This window comes from Apium graveolens, chromosome 10 (assembly GCF_009905375.1).
Source record: "Apium graveolens cultivar Ventura chromosome 10, ASM990537v1, whole genome shotgun sequence".
Classification (NCBI taxonomy): domain Eukaryota; kingdom Viridiplantae; phylum Streptophyta; class Magnoliopsida; order Apiales; family Apiaceae; genus Apium; species Apium graveolens.
In genome coordinates, this window is record NC_133656.1 from 171,126,041 (window position 1) to 171,143,115 (window position 17,075).

Genomic DNA, 17,075 nt, shown 5'->3' on the forward strand with positions numbered 1-17,075 from the left:
AGTATGTACTAGCTCAATTAGATTTCAGCTCAAACTCGAACCGGAACACTTGAGATGATTGGACTAGCACCTAAACTCGTTTGAATTTATTTTTTTTTATAATTTTTTTAGTCTATTGATAAAAAATAACATTCAAAATTATGAAATAGATATATTATATCTATGTGTTATGTAATTAATACTATACACAAGTTAATAAAAGAATTGTCATAATAAACGATAATAAAATTGAAGATAAATATGAATACAAATTATTTATAATTACATCTTATATATAATTGTTTAAAGAGAGATAACTGATATAGTTAATTTGTTGTTATGACCCATCTGGATATTTGGTGTAAAGAAGTTAACTCCATTTGGAAGTTAACTCCATTTGGTCGCGGCTAATCTAAATATTTAGAAAAAGATGTTTGACCGTTTAAGTTGAAGATAGTATATACACATCATCTGTACATACATGTGACAAAATGAAATTCTCACGGTAAAAATGTTCCACTTGTTTTTTATATTTTCTATGATATATAATTATCTAAAATATAGTTTTAAATTAAAAATAATTAGTAAGTTAAATTAAAATCCAATAACATATCAATATAACAATATAATATAATAAAAAATATATAAAATAAGAGAAAATATAAACGTTGAAATATAAAAATATAATAATATACTCCATCCGTCTTGTTTGACATTTGATTTTCGATTCTCAAATTGAGTAAACTTTGAACATAAATAATTTTTTTTTTTATTCTAAAAAATTAAAAAATACATATTAAAGTAGATTAACATATATATAATATTTATAAATATTTTTGATACTGTACTATGTGAAATTTTCAGTTAAAATTTAGTTAATTTGACCGCAAAAATTCAGGATAGATAAATTGAGACGGAGAAAGTATCATAATAGAATTTACCATATTTATCTTTAAAATAATAATAATAAAATAACTAACAACAAATTTAATAATTTTAATAAATTATAAAAAAAGGGATATAAAATTTAAAAAATATTAAATAAAATTAATAAATTCTATGTAAAAATTTTTATACATTATCATCACACACATCCCATGGCTAGTAAATGATTAAATAACTAATGATTGATGCTCGTGGATAAGATTTTGCTATTCAATTTCCATACACCAACATTTTCTATATATTAATTTTATCAATTTTTTATTTTCTTTGAACAACATTTTACGATCACATATTACCTAAAGCATATTAAACCAATTTTAAATACAACATGGACTAGTTTATCTGAATACAACGTCATCTAAACAAATAATAATCGCATTAGTGGGTGTTTGAATTAGTTAATCTATTTAATTAGGAAAGAAAATGTATTCATTCAACCCCACAAAAAGGCATTTTACCTACTCTGGAGCAGTGGGTGTTTGAACTGGTTAAATATTTCATTATTTATATAGTTACATATTATTTTTGTATAGTGGATATTTTGTTATTACTTTATTTAAAGGTTAACAATACATAGGGTCTAAAATTATACAAGATCATGCGTATGAATAATATGTTTATAGAGTTTTCATGAAATTCTTGTTTGTCGTGGAGTATGGGAGTTTTTTGCAATTAAAATAGTAAGTAAAATATTAATATATTATGTTACGAATATATTGTATAAATATTATTATTTTAATAAAAATTTTGCAAAACACATATCGTTTATGAGTAAAAATTTGTAAAATATACTATTTTACATAATATATTTAATTTGCAGCACATATATACATGTTAACATCATAGAACATACTAGTAAAATAGTATGATACATGAAATTTGAGAGATTTTTTAATTAAAAAAATGTTATATTATGTAATACTTTAAACTAAAATTGAGGAAAAAGATGGTTGTAAGATAGACACTGGTCAAAATATATCGAAGAAGACTATACGGGGAAAATATCATCTAGCTGGTACATGGTTGATAGCAAAGTCAAAACTCATAATTAGAGCCAGCACTTGCAATGTCCTGTGATAACACTAAAACTTTGTTAACTTGAGTAGCTCAAATTTTCATATTTCATTTTGAACATCGAGATTTGACGGTCCCTCTGGAAAATTTTGTTATCCGAGAATGCTGTGCTGCTGTATTTTAAAAATTAAAATTTAATTTTTGATGCTGAACTTGCTTATATTTCAATTATATAAACTTTAAATATCGCATAAATATATGTTATTATTATTATTATTATTATTATTATTATTATTATTATTATATATTTACTAGCTTATAAACGGTATACTCCGTTTTTGATACCGAAATTTAAAAATAATTTGAGATAACTTCCTTTATTTATATACAGTTCCTCAATTTTAGATACCGACTTCACGGTTTGAAGTGTTCCGTAAGTTCATAATATCATTTTTGGAGGGTTCTAATACTTAAATCTTTAATATTAATTCTTGACAATTTTAAAAGCTAATTATAATCATTTTCTTATTATTTAAATGGTAAGGCATCTCCGCTTGTATTGTTTGATGAGTTACTGATGTTTCAATAGTTAAAATATATAAAATTTTAGTATTTATCGATTTTAGTATTAGCTATGGCTTGGAACCTAGTGAGCCTAAACAATTTTATCAAATTTTAACAATGTTAAGTCAAATACATTAGTTGTAACAAATTAATTTATGAAAATATTGTGTAACTAGTAAGTAATTAAGTTATTTGAATTCCCATGTACATATCTATCACGAATATATGGTGAATATTTTATCTATACTGTATATTGGTATCCTAAAGGAGTTGTACTAAACGTAGATTAAATTATATAGATTAAGGATGTGTTTGGTATTGCTGTTGCAAACAGCAACTTTTCGCTGAAAAGCAGTTAAAAAACTGTTTGGTAAAATTTAAAAGCTGCTTTTCTGAAAAGTGTTTTTGGCTTAAAAGCTGCTGTTAGAGAAAGCAAGTCCCCCCATGCTTTTAGAAAAAGCTGATTTTCAGCTGTTGCGGGAAGCAGATTCTGATTTCACCATCAAACCTTACCAAAAACATCATTATTTTTAATTTTTTGCATCAAAACATATACGAATCAAAAAAATTACCAAACAGTCATCTAATTTTTACAACAGCACTTTTTCCAGCAGCACTTTTTCTAACAGCACAGCAATTTTTAACAGCAACCCCAAACAGAGCCTAAAGCATTATGTATATCACTAATATTAAATTATCATATAGATTAAAGTATTATGTATATCACTAATATTATTTATCAAAAATATATTATTTTTTATCGTAAAAAACCCGCAGCCGCTACCCTCCGGGTGCGCACCCGGTAAACCCCGCGGGTTCAGGCAATAGTCTGCACGTGAACCAAGGTAAACCGTATTTAAGCAACAAACTCTGCCTCAGAAGTAATAATCATAAATTCTAGTCATGTTGGATTCGAACATGTGACGAGGATGTTAGTTATCCCCTCTTTAATCAACTGAGTCAACCCTTACGGGCCACCAAAAATATATTTTTCTGTAAAATTATTTATGATTTTACAGATTCCTGAAAAGATTTACAAAAAAATTATTTTATTCTAAAAATATTTACAAAAATATGATTTTGCATAATAGATTGCATTTATTTTGAATTGTGCGGTTGTTTTAGATTGCATTTCGAATTGCACTGTATATTACATTTGCGGTTACAAATTATGTTACGAATATGATTACGAATATGATTACAAATTTGCAGAACGTATTTTCGCAAAGATTTTTTAAAATTCAAGTTGTAAACATGGTTGAAAACTGGTTGCAAATTTGTGGAACGTATTTTTGCAAATTTTTTTATAAAAAGTGCTAGTATTTTTGCAAAAAAAATATAAAACTTTGGTATTTATGAAATAATCATATTTAATTAAATTGTAGTTACGAGAAGTCAATACCTGGACTGATGATCATCTATTTTTAAAAATATCTTTTCAACTTTTAAGATTGTTTGCACCAAAGATATAGAGAAGAAGTTCATTGTATTTATTATATAAGGACTAGCTTATAACCGTGCAATTCACGATAATTTTTTTAATATTTTAAGTATGTAAATTCACTATTTTAATAATTTTATAAAGAAAAATAGTCTTTAAGTTTAGGCTCTCATTTTAACGTTCAAGGTTTTTTCAAACTTTAATAGTTCATTCAACTTACTAAATAATCTTTAATTTAGTGATGGTTTAATATTTAATATTTAACTGAAATTATTTTGAAATTATAAAGAATCTTTATAAAATCGTACTTATACTTTATTTTAATCATTAAAATACACTTTTTAGTATTCGAATATAATTTCTCTAACAAACATATACATTTTTTTCGACGGAAAAAGTTATTATATTAAGGACTCAAATCATCCAATAGAATAGACATTAAAGTGATGGGGACAGACCTCCCATCAAAGACTCGACCTTGAAATGAACACGACTCCTCGCTATCAATTGAGCATCCATGTTAGCAGATAATAATGCAATGTTTAATGCAGTTACCAACTTCCTACACACCATTATAATATCCGCAAAAGGAGAGTGCATACCAACCTTGCTTCGAATTTCCTGAACCACAACTAAACAGTCCAACTCAATCACCATTATTTCCCACTTGTTCTCCTTATTCCAGGCCAGAGCTTCTTTAACTGCCAAAGCTAATGCAAATTCCAGCTTAACATACCCTGGTATAGCTTCGATGTACCTAGAATCACTTCGCCTTCTCCATCTCTGGCCAACATACCACATCATATGATGTTCCTTCAGTAAAAATTGTCGCATCGACTGTTATCTTGACTTCATCAATTCGAGGCTTTACCCAAGCATGAGCTCCATCACCATATTCTATAAACTGATATAGAGCTTGACTATAGTATAACTAGGCATTCTTCGAATCTGCAAGTTACTGTTTCGCCGATAACACCACAACATTAACCGAAGATTTCTTTTGATTCCAGACAAGACTGTTCCTAGCATTCCAAATGGACCAACACAAGATAACTATATCAACATGTTCCCCTTTACTTGTTTGATTAAGCATATGATTTAACCAAGCAGCAAAATTACTCGTGTCATGTTGTTGATATCTTCGGTCTCTCAGCCTCCAACGTTGGTCTGCAAAAAGGCATTCAACTAACACATGAAGAGTTGTTTCCACCTCTCCGTTGCATACCGGGCATGTCACTGTAACTGGAACAAACTTTACATATAAGTTATATTTCGTAGGAAGGCAATGAGATAACACTCTCCAAACCATGTTTAACACCTTAGTAGGTGCTCTAATACTCCATAAACACTTCCATATGTTATTGTTATCTGAGGGATGTCAAAACCCTTTCTGCATTTGGATCATTTTATATGCACTTTTAACAGAATATTCTCCATTATTCTCAAGCTTCCAGTATAACATATCATCCTCGGTGTTCTGTCGTATTGGAGTACTCAGAATACATTGCTGATCTCTGGAGTTGAATAACTCCATAATTAGATCCTTGTTCCATTGTCGTTCCCCTACATTTATGAGAGATGAGACCTTAATATTTTTTAAACCCTGTAGATTACTAGTGAGAAAATGATTCATGTCGTCTTGAACCTAAGGTTGACTACAACTTTAATCCAATCACCAGAACCCAACTTTCACCTCGAGCCAGTCATAACCACATTCTTTGCTTCCCACATACTACGCCATACAAATTTAGGGTTGTTTCTCAACTTCGCATCAAAGAAATGATTCCCATGGAAGGATCGAGCTTTAAAGACCTTGCTTACTAGACTCTAAGGTCGAGAGACAAACCTCCAACCTTGATTTCCCAACAAGGCTAAGTTGAAGTCATGAATATTCTTGAATCCCAGTCCTCCAGCCATTTTATGCTTGCTCATTCTCCCCCAACACATCCAGTGAATCCCCAATCTAGAGTTTAATTTACCACCCCACCAGAATCTAGTTAGACTTCGTTAAAAATCTTTTATGATTTTCAGGGGTAACAAGAAGACACTCATGGCATAAGTTGGTAATGCTTGAGCAACATTCTTGATTTAGACCTCTCTCGCCGTTTGTGACACCCATTTTCCTTCCATGAACCAACCCTATTCTTCACCTTATCTTTTAGAACTCAAGGACACTTGATTTATTTCGACCTACCAGATTTTGTAGTCCTAGATATGTTCAATTCTCTTCTTCTTCCTCCATATTCAGAACTTGGCAAATATCGTTTCTAGCCGCCTGTGTCACATTAGTACTAAACAACACTGACGAGTTAAACACATTTACCTTTTGGCCCAAAGCCTCTTCAAAGACCTGTAAAAGCTCAGTCATCATCCTTGCTTCATTCTCATTCGCTTTGCAAAATAGGTAGTTGTCATCAGTAAAGAGCATGTGGTTGATACATTAAGAAACCCATATATTTAAAAATCAAGTAGTTATCATCAGCAAAGAGCATGTGTTCCTATTTTTCTAGCACCGTGGGTGATGTAATAAGAAACCGAGCTCACACATTTTAAAATCAAAGATACCAACCAGTCATGAAACCCAAATTTACATAAAATCTCTAGCAAAAAGTCGCAATCAGCTCTACCGTAAGATTTACACATATCAATATTGAGAGCTATATAGCCTTCTTTTCCTCTGTGTTTACTTTTTAAGTAGTGAGTCATTTCGTAAGCCACCATAATATTATCAGAATTAAGCCTCCCATGTATAAATGCACTTTGACACTCTAACACCAGGCCATCCAACACATTCTTCATCCAATTCGCCAAGACTTTAGTTATGATTTTAACAAGCATATTGCACAATGATATGGGTCGTAGATCGATTACACCTACTGGGCATTTCTTCTTTGGGATAAGTACTATATTTGTCTCATTCAACCCTGCTGACATTACTCCATCCTGAAATAAATTTCTGACCAACTGCACTACATCTTTATGAACTATTAACCAGTATTTTTGGTAGAAGGCAGGCGTCATACTATCAGGCCCAGGTAATTTATATGGGTTTATTTGAAAAAGTGCATATTTTCACTTCTTTCTTAGTGACTGGTCTCATCAATTCCTCATTTTGGTTTTTTGTAACTCCACGCTCAATACATTCAGTCACTTCCTTCTAGGTTGACTGAGTTGTTGTAAATAAGTATCTAAAATGCTCCGTAATATGGTCTGCTAATCCCCCATCCCAGTCCACCCACTCCCCTTTAGCATGCTTTAATTTGTGAATTTGATTACTTCTCCATCTAGCACTAGCTTAGGCATGAAAATACTTACTATTTTTATCTCCTGAATGAAGCCAAAGTTGTTTTGAACGTTGTCTCCAAAATATTTCTTTTTTCTCCAAGATAAGAGAAAGCCTCTGTTTGGCATCTTTGTATTTTATAATCGACTCAACATCTATTATCCTTCTCAAATTCCGCAGCTCCAGTTTACAACTTTTAATTCGACTACTAAACTTACCTGTCACTTCTCTACCCTATTGATCCATCTTTTCACTACACCTCTTTACCTTGCTCTGAATGCCAGCATCACCATCCTCGTCCTAGTTCTCCATAACCAAACTCCTACACATGGGCTCAATGAGCCATGCATTTTTAAAATGAAATCTGTGTCTTCCCACATTCTTATCCACCATCTCCGGAAGCATCAGAATAGGGTTATGATCCAACGGGGAACCATCCAAATTGTATAATTTTGCAAACAGAAACATTTGAAGCCATGATACTGTTGTTAGCACCCTATCAAGCCTGACTTCCATCCACTCTTCTGTTTCTCTTCCCCTATCCCAAGTAAACTAATGTCTAATAAGCTCCATATATATTAATGATGTATCCACCTATACTTCGTTAAACCCATAAATCAACCAATTAGGATTCGAAGACCCACATTTTTTATCCTTCTGTGAGACGACATTATTCATGTCTCCAATGGAACACCATGGAATATTTGAGTCTCTCGCTAAATTCCGAAGTAAATCCCATGTTCTCATTCGTTGATTTCTATCTGGTTCTCCGTATATCCTCGTTAACCTTCACTTGTCTTTTCCTACAATACTAACTTCAACATCAATATGGTTTCGAGAAGAACTATACAGCTGAACTTGATCATTTTCCCTCCATATTAAAGCCAGTCCACGACTATGACCATGTGGATCAACTATAAACAACCCATCGAACCCTTAACTTCTCCTAACACTCTCCATTTTAACCTTATTATCTATAGTTTCACAAAAAAAATTAAAGAAGGCTTCTCATGTCGCCACGTCATTAGAGAACCGAATATTCGAAGGTAAGCCAACCCCTCGATAGTTCTAACTAATTATACGCATAATTCCAGGCGGGTCTGCATCGCAATACTCGCCCTTAACAAGTTTTTTTGGTTATGTGTCTCAATATCATGGTTTTGTGTCACCTTATAAAGTGTATCTGACATCGTTATATCCTTCTCGTTTTCCATTTCCTGTGGCCCATCTTGTTCAAGCCTGTCCACTCTCTTCCTTTTAGGGTCCACTATGAAAAGCCCATTATCCAACCTCTTTTCTCCCTTCACAATATTTTTAAAAAAAATTCCATCTGGCTAGAATTTGTTATGTGAATTTTTAATACATTTATCCTCGTTAATACCGTACTTATCCCTCAATCTGTTATCACTAACTGCACCAAATATGGCTCCAGGATTTACGGGATTATCCTTGACTCCATCCCCAGTTTCGGAAATCACTTTTCCCACCCTAACATCGTTCTCCACCGTCCTGCTTACCACCGGAACTGCACTCCCCTGTCTAAGCCACTTCGAACCAATTGTATGATTTTTGCACCTTGATTCTGCTTTTATGCAGATGCCATACGTTTCTCAATTCTTTCAAGCGGCGTCTCAAATATTTTTTCACAGAACTTATCATTATGCCCTATTAGCCACAAATAAAACAAAACGTAGGAACTCCTTAAGACCTGAACTTCACTCATCACAAATCATTCTCCGATTTTTTGAGTTTCATCCTTCTTTTGAGAGGTACATCTAACGTAATCGAAACTCGAACCCTGAGATAGTCTCTCCAAACCCCAATAAAATTATTGACATCTGATTCCACGTATTTTCCAATGTAATCTCCAATGTCTTTGACAACATTCTGCGACATGAATCCTGGGTTCATACCATGTAACTGCACCCACATGTCCAACCTGTTAATAGTTAGGGAGCGCGGATCATCCCCTGGATTCAGTCTCTCGAATATTAGTTGAATCTCTCAAAGGTCCATGGGTTGCCATCAATAACCCTCTTGATATCCGCCTTGTGGTAGAACTGAAATATATACATGTTGGCCTTAATCTTCTTAACGTAAACTCCCCTCCTGGTTTCCATAGAGATGCCATTTTGTGTTGCATCGCTTGGAAATCTATTGATAAATATGTCAAAAACCTACCTACAAGACACCACCTTACATTTATCTTCGATAATACCTCTTATGTGTTCCCTTCATACATAAGTACACCTTCTTCCTCCTTCTCTAGTCAAATACTTGCAAAGCTCTCCTCCATTTCCTGGACAATTCTATGTGGATATGCCGTTAAGTTTACCGAACACAATGCATGACTTTTAGAACGACAATGAACTGTATAAACAAAAACATTCACACCATGATAAAAGACAAGACTTTTGTTGCATAACTTCAACGTATAACAGTACATAGTTTAATAATAAACCTACATGTACTAAGGAATAGAGCAAAAAATTTAACATATACATTTTTTTAATATTAGATCCATTGGTTCTCGTCTGTATACATTAAGATCTAATGACAAATTCGGTCTAATTTGGATTTGACATTGAATAACCCAAAAAATGAAAAAGAATGCGTAAAAACTGAACCAAGATAATGATATAATTATTTAAAATTTTCCCAAATCCACACATTGATCTCAATATATAGTCTATCTATATCCAATTATATATATAATTGACGATTTTCATCTATTTGATTATACACTCATCTTTTTTGAAGATTTCAACTATAGGGGATAAATTAAAACTAATGATATTTTTTTATTATTTATGAGAATAATATTGATTTATACAAAATTAGCATGTATTATTGTTCTAGATATTTCAGTTGATATGTGATTAATTAAAATATCTACATGTACACATATATATGATATAATTAGGATACCTATTATATTTACACTATTTTAAAAGATGATTTGAACCTCTCTATTTTATAAATTCGAATACATGCTCTATTTACAATATTTTGCAAAAAAATAATTAAACTCCTCTCATATGTAAATTAGAATACCTTATTAATAATTCTCAAATTATCTCCTTTATAACTTAGAATACATATTGTACTTTAAATATGTTAAAAGATATTTTAATTATAATATTTTCAATTCTATTACATGTAGGATAAAATTGTATATTTTATATTTTAAATGAGATTTAAAGAAGTGCTTATAAGTTTCGAACCCTGGACGTTTGGCGGTATTTCAAAATTATATGTCTTATTTATATTATATAATAGGATATAATTTAAAATAATAATAGAATATAATATAATTTTTTTCATTTGTTACTTTTATGCTTGCTTTTGATGATGAGCAAAATATAAGTACTTAAATAATTAGATTAAAATTTTAATATATTAGAACAAAATATTTTAATGTTACTACCTTTGTTTCAAAAAAAAAATGTTACTACCTGCACCACGTCGTAAGTGGGGATGCAACAACTTAGTTCATTCAACCCATTCTGATGTTACTCGATTAAGTGGCTTAATATAAAATCCTTTAATTTGCATGTCTAGTAAGTTGAATAATAAATCACAGAAGGCAAAGTCTTAAAGCAAGGCATGGTCCTCTGAACCCATCTTATATGAGCCAAGTTCTCTACCGAAGTTGGAAAACCATCTTTTGCATTTGGAAGGAGAATGTACATGATAAATCGGCGCCCTGTGATATTGCCTTTCTCATAACACAGTCCAACCACTTCAAAATTATCAAAGGAGAAAATAAAATAAACATACAAGGTAGTCATGAAGGGAACTTGAACAGAGCTCCCATACATCTTTTTTATGATTTTTAGTGTTGAGATTGTTAATTTATTAAAACTTGTAATATTATCAGTTTGTCAAGTTGATGGGGAGAACCCAAACATATAAAATAAACCAGAAAAATATGATGCAAATTAATCGGTTTGACGAAGTTATATTCTAGTACTTGATGTCAATAGACTTGATGCATTTGAATATATAATCAGGTGTTGCTTATAAGTCTCACATTACTATATAGTATATATTGATAAAGTGTAGAGGGGGAGAGAAAATAAGGGTTTTATTGTAACAAGACTTGTTCTTTGTTACAATAGAAGATAAGCATATATAGCCAACAACCAAACAATAATAAAGAAAAATATTTTAACAAGAAAACTATTACAATAATGAAACTATCCAATAAAAAGAATATTATATATGGAGTTTTCCAAACAAGAAACGGAGTCACATAACCAAACGATTTAAAGTTGCAACTGAGAAAACAAGAGTATCCAAACGAATCATAACATGGTCGCAAATCCAAAACAACCAAAAGCTTCCAACTGAATCCCTAGTGCAACAATATAAGAGAACGTCCAAGACACAACAACACACACTACAACAAATCTGGCCATTTACGACGGTTTTTTTGAACTGAAATCGTCGTAATTGAGCCATTTACGACGGAAAAAAATCGTCGTTTTTGGTCGAGTAGTAAGTTCGTTTTTTCGTCACAAGATAAAATTGCGTCGCAAGTTAGGAAGTAGGGCCCACATAATCAATAAAATAATAAATCTACTTACGACGGAATATATCGTCGTAAGATACCAAAATACGACGAAAAATAGCGTCGTAAGTTATGTACTTACGACGGAAAAAATGTCGGATATTACTTTACGGGACCCACTTTTAATAAGATAAAACATAATTTTACGACAGAAAAATGCATCGTAAGTTAGAAATTTCTGACAGAAAAAACGTCGTATTTTAGTAATTAGGGCCTATTTACGACGGTATATGTGATGAACGACCGTCGTAAGTTTGTATTTCCAGGTTTAAAAAAAAATCTAGCCGGATTCCGGGCACTTTCCGGGAACCCCAATTCAACTATTTGATAGATTTCTTCAACATCTAATTTTATAAATAGATAGATTTCTTCAAAAGATGGACTAACGATATAACATTATGCTACAGATATAATACTCAAATAAACTTCAACTAGGCTCTTGATCCTTAAAATTCACACCATTAAACATACAAAACTGGCAGCTTAGTCTGAATGTTACATGGGCAAAGTATTTATATGGTAATAGTGCATAACTATCCAAAAACAAACTATATACATATATAATTCAAATGATTTTGTTTTTTTTATTGTGGGCACTTGTCGCCGCACATTAATAATATAACAAACAGAAATTTCTAAATTTAATACCTAGCTCATATGTATTTCCAATAAAAAATAACAGAAGCATATGAGCATGTGCGACGACGTTCACGGGGAAAAAGAACAACTTAGGAAGGCTCAACTCGAAATCATTGAACCCATCATCCTGACCTTTGTAGGGAGTAAAACTGAAAAAGCTACTATGATATGCAATTTACATTTTATACCAGAACTAACCTCATGCATGTCTTGAACACTGAGATTTGCATCAGCAGTCTACTGAAACAGCCTCATTTTGTGGCAAGGGAAATAATTGTCAAAGCTATCGTTGGCCTGGACCTCCGAGATCTGATCTTGACGGGGGTCTTTAAATTTCTGGCACCATTGTAAAAGCTAGCACCATACCAGCATTGATGAGCACTTATATTTTGGTGTCATTATGGGTTGAAAGTATATAATGCTACACTCTTGGATTCGCATATGCCCGAGTCCTTGATATGGTTCAGCAAGTAAATCGAGTCGTTAAGACAGCAAAAACTACACAATTTTTCTGGTATAGGTAATAAGCATCCAAAGAGGGGAAATATTAAAAAAGATCAAAGTGTTAATATTGCATCTAGAGAATTTGAAAATATAGTCAAAACTATGGGCATTTGTTTGTAGAAGTCCTTATTCAGGAAAGGTTATCGGAAAACCAAAATAAATGACATAAGCCAAGTATTAAATGTAGATAGTGCATTTGCATTCATATAACCAAAAATGACTGCATACCTTCAAATTTATAGCATATAAGATGAGTAACTTTGTTTGCAACCAACGGATTTGAAAATTTTGCCCCCATTAAACTAACAATTGTCTGGAAAGAAAAGCAAAAGTAATGAATACACACCACGGGTTAATTTATATACCAAGTGCCAGACAATTTACAATTTAGTCATAATAGTAGCTCCAGACCATAATGTCATCTCGATCTTCGCGCTGGTATCCATTCAAGCACACTACTAATGACTTGGCACCAGGAATTCCTTTTGAATCCCTAATAGGTTTGTACATAACCTGAAATGGATAAAAATAACTTATAAAACAAACAAAAACAAGTTAGCGTGCAATACAAAGCTCCAGTGCTTTAGATTTATGGTCACAGAACTAGTCAGCTATTTGAACAAAAGAAAAACAAAGATATATATCTAAACTTCAGCTTATCTACTCTGAAGAAAAGAGTGCTCAACGTAACATCCTAATCAGCATTTAGAAGCTATAAACAGTTTGAGTTGATCAGTCATGTTTACTGATGTAAATCACATACATTAATAAAAGCTACTTAAACTCAAAAAAAGACCAAAATAATAAGGGACGAGATGATAATAGAATGTGCAATCACACTAACCAATTTGGAGGTGAATCTGATTCTTGAGAATACTACATTATATAAAGAAAAACCAGAGCATGCATAAGTACTAATGTTAAAGAGAATAAAGTAGATCCAATGGTGAAATACAACCATTACATTGTCTCGAATCCTTCCAAAAACTTAAAGATCTAATTGCAATAAACCTAATTACATTTCACATGATAATGGGCCCGAGGCTTTAATAAATAAGAATCAGTCGGCCTGAAGGGCCCCTCCAGCCCACTAAGTCTACTACTACTAGCCACAAACCACCTAAACTACTACTGCAAAACAGAGTGATCAGTACGCAATACGCACGGCTCTATACGCAAGACGGAGGCAATACGCAAGACTCTATATGCACAACCTAAATTAGGCCCTAATGCATTGATGTTATTTAAACCACTAAAACTGAAAGAAGACAGCTCACCTTATTCCTAAAGTGTATGTTGTAAAACAATTATCTTAATCCACAGGCTACTTCCACTATAAGTAGAATAAAGTAATTCATCAGGTAAGGATGCAGAGTCAGCCTCAAAGATATCAACCTTTTTCATTGAGGGTTTTCCAAAACAATTTTGAAGAATTTGAACCAACGCATACTAGTAATCAGAATATACTCACCAGTTAATGAATTTTGATAACAATAGTTGATAGGTTTAAGGGACAAACGTGACTGAAAAATACACACCAAGACAGAGGCAGCCATGGACAAAGAGATCTTGATATGATACACATTTTTCTAATATTCAGTATCATGCACAAAGAGCTCTAAGTATGGATTGTGAACATCCTGTAAGCAAATTATTCAGTATACCTATATTTATCTAATATTCCTGGACATAAATGATACCAAGATAAAGCAAGTATACTCGATCACTGTTGATGTTTTAGCAGAATTAAGTAGCATTAGAACTGCTATAAGAGGTAGAATCTAAACTGTTGAAACAATTGAACTTTTGCATCTACCTTTTCTAATGCTCGTCGAGTAGTTTCATCAACTGGGAACAATTGCAACTTCAGCTTTGATGATACTTGTGCACTTTTATCAACACAAAAAGTCTGCAAGGAAGTTTCTGATGAAGGTATAACATTTCCTGTAGGGTCCACACAGTTTTCCACTGAAGTGCATTTTAGTTTTCGAAAACACAAAAAAGTACACGACTGAGTGAAAAACAACACAAAAGGGCCCATCTCCAACGAATCCCTGATATTTACCTTTTCCAGGTTCATTAGTTTTATCAAAGGCAGTCCTCTCCATTTGCTCAGCAGCATCAGTAAGTAGAGAAATGCCATAAATGGCGTCCTCTTCGTCTTCTAGCCTTTTATATGCAGCTGCGGAGGTAGCATAACCTATCACCTGTACAGTGAGGAGAAATTAAATTTGGTGAACAGATGATTAATATGATATTCAATATTCACTTATTGAACTTTAAAATACTACATCGTGTTTATGAGTAAAAGCAAGAAGAAAACTGCTATGGCAAAACAAACTTAGCTTCAGATATATGATGAAGAATACTATCTGGACAAACAATGATTGCACAAAACTCCAATACCCAAAATTGAGAGCCTGAGAGAGAGGGAGATAGAGTCAAATAGGTCGATAGAGAGAGAGTGAGAGATACAGTTTAAATAGATAAAAGAAGAGAGTTATACCTTAAAACAATATACAAATCCTTGAAATCTTTGAATCTATTGCTCAAATGTGTGGCTTGAAAGCAACTTCGAATCCATAAAAGAGCTTCAACCCAAATCTTTTTCTAATCCTAATTGAAATACTTTCCTTCGACCCTTTAAACCCTTGAATCTGATGCTTTAATCCGTGGCTCTAATGTGACTCGAATCGAACACTCAACTCGTTGCTCATTAAACCAGTTGCTTTTTGCTTTTACCTAATTTCAGAGATGAACAAATTGTAAAGAGTGAAGGAGAGTATGAAGGCTCTATTTGGGATTGCTGTTAAAAATTGCTGTGTTGTCAGAAAAACTGTTGTTAAAAAAGTACTGTTGAAAAAAATCAGATGACTGTTTGGTAATTTTTTTGATATGTATATGTTTTGATGTAAAAAATTAAAAATAATAATGCTTTTGGTAAGGTTTGATGGTGAAATCAGCATCTCCTTCCCGCAAAAGCTGAAAAGCAGCTTTTTCTAAAAGCATGGGGGACTTGATTTCTCCAACAGCAGCTTTTAAGTCAAAAGCACTTTTTCAAAAAACAGTTTTTGAATTTTACCAAACAGTTTTTTAACTGCTTTTCAGCGAAAAGCTGTTGTTGCTGTCAGCAACAGCAATATCAAACACACCCGAAGTAATTTCCCCCAAATTGGTTTCCCCCTTTATTATTTTCTGAAATTTTCACTTCCCGCTTAGTCAAAATAGTGGCAGTCCAACCCAAATTTTAGCCATTCGACCCGATTATTTCAGTAGCCCGGCCCATGTTACATCAATTTTTTTTAATTTTATGATATGAATTTGAAATTACACTCATTTTAATTATTACAATAATTTATTATTTTATTTAATTTTTATAATTTTAAAACTATTCATGATGTTATTTTATATTTAAAAAGTATTTTAGTTACTTCAATAAAAATTAATATGGTAACATAATCTATAGTAACATAATCTATGGTAACACCGCCCTCAAATGTTTAGTTAGGTCATCTATGACGTACTGTATATAAATTATAAATTTATATAAGTTATTTATTATTGATATAAAATTAAATTTATATATAATTATATTATATTATATTATAAGATTTCGAGTATGAATTTCAATAGATATATATATATATATATATTAGTGATATAACTAAAATTTCATATCAAAATTATTTCGTTTAGTTTGTCATTTTAAAAGTCAAATATCAGTTTGAATAGTACATTTAACTAGTGTTTATTTCTGAATTTGTGTCTCGATTATTTTAAAAATATTTTTCAACGATCCAACCGTATGGATGTCAATATATATTTAGTAATATAACCAAAATTTCATATCAAAATAATTTTATTTGGTTTGCCATTTTAACAATCACGCATCAATTTGACTAGTACAAGTAACTAGTGTTGAATCCTGAATTGGTGTTTCAATTATTTTAAAAATAATTTTTAACGATCCAACCGTATGAATGTCAATAGATATATATATATTAGTCATATAACCAAAATTTCATGTCAAAATAATTTTATTTGGTTTGCCATTTTAACAGTCAAGCATGAGTTTGACTAGTGCAGCTAACTAGTGTTTACTTCTGAATTTGTGTTTCGATTATTTTAAAAAT

The 17,075-nt window shown here is 31.9% G+C and overlaps 1 protein-coding gene across 6 annotated transcripts; it reads right to left on the reverse strand.

Moving 5' to 3' along the window:
• Window positions 1–12,333: 12,333 nt before the first annotated feature.
• Window positions 12,334–15,738, reverse strand: LOC141693409 (BRCT domain-containing protein At4g02110-like). Of its 6 annotated transcripts, none has more exons than XM_074498507.1 (6): window positions 15,449–15,738; window positions 15,008–15,362; window positions 14,759–14,886; window positions 13,354–13,455; window positions 13,171–13,255; window positions 12,334–12,949 (listed from the first exon to the last, which is right to left on the reverse strand). In XM_074498507.1, the coding sequence occupies exons 2-6, from the start codon at window positions 15,048–15,050 to the stop codon at window positions 12,837–12,839; spliced, it is 471 nt and encodes a 156-aa protein (XP_074354608.1). In that variant the 5' UTR covers window positions 15,051–15,362; window positions 15,449–15,738; the 3' UTR covers window positions 12,334–12,836. The 6 variants fall into 6 exon arrangements, with proteins under 6 accessions (XP_074354608.1, XP_074354607.1, XP_074354605.1 ...); XM_074498506.1 differs by having other exon boundaries at window positions 14,759–14,851; window positions 15,449–15,737; XM_074498504.1 differs by having other exon boundaries at window positions 14,759–14,910; window positions 15,449–15,735.
• Window positions 15,739–17,075: the final 1,337 nt, after the last annotated feature.

Excerpts from the sequence above, each read along its gene's own strand:
- LOC141693409 (XM_074498504.1), bottom strand. The coding sequence starts at position 15,050 with ATGGAGAGGACTGCCTTTGATAAAACTAATGAACCTGGAAAAG. Across the intron at positions 14,911-15,007 it reads AACTAATGAACCTGGAAAAG|TGGAAAACTGTGTGGACCCT; the intron begins GTAAATATCAGG and ends AATGCACTTCAG. Across the intron at positions 13,256-13,353 it reads AAGATCGAGATGACATTATG|ACAATTGTTAGTTTAATGGG; the intron begins GTCTGGAGCTAC and ends TTTTCTTTCCAG.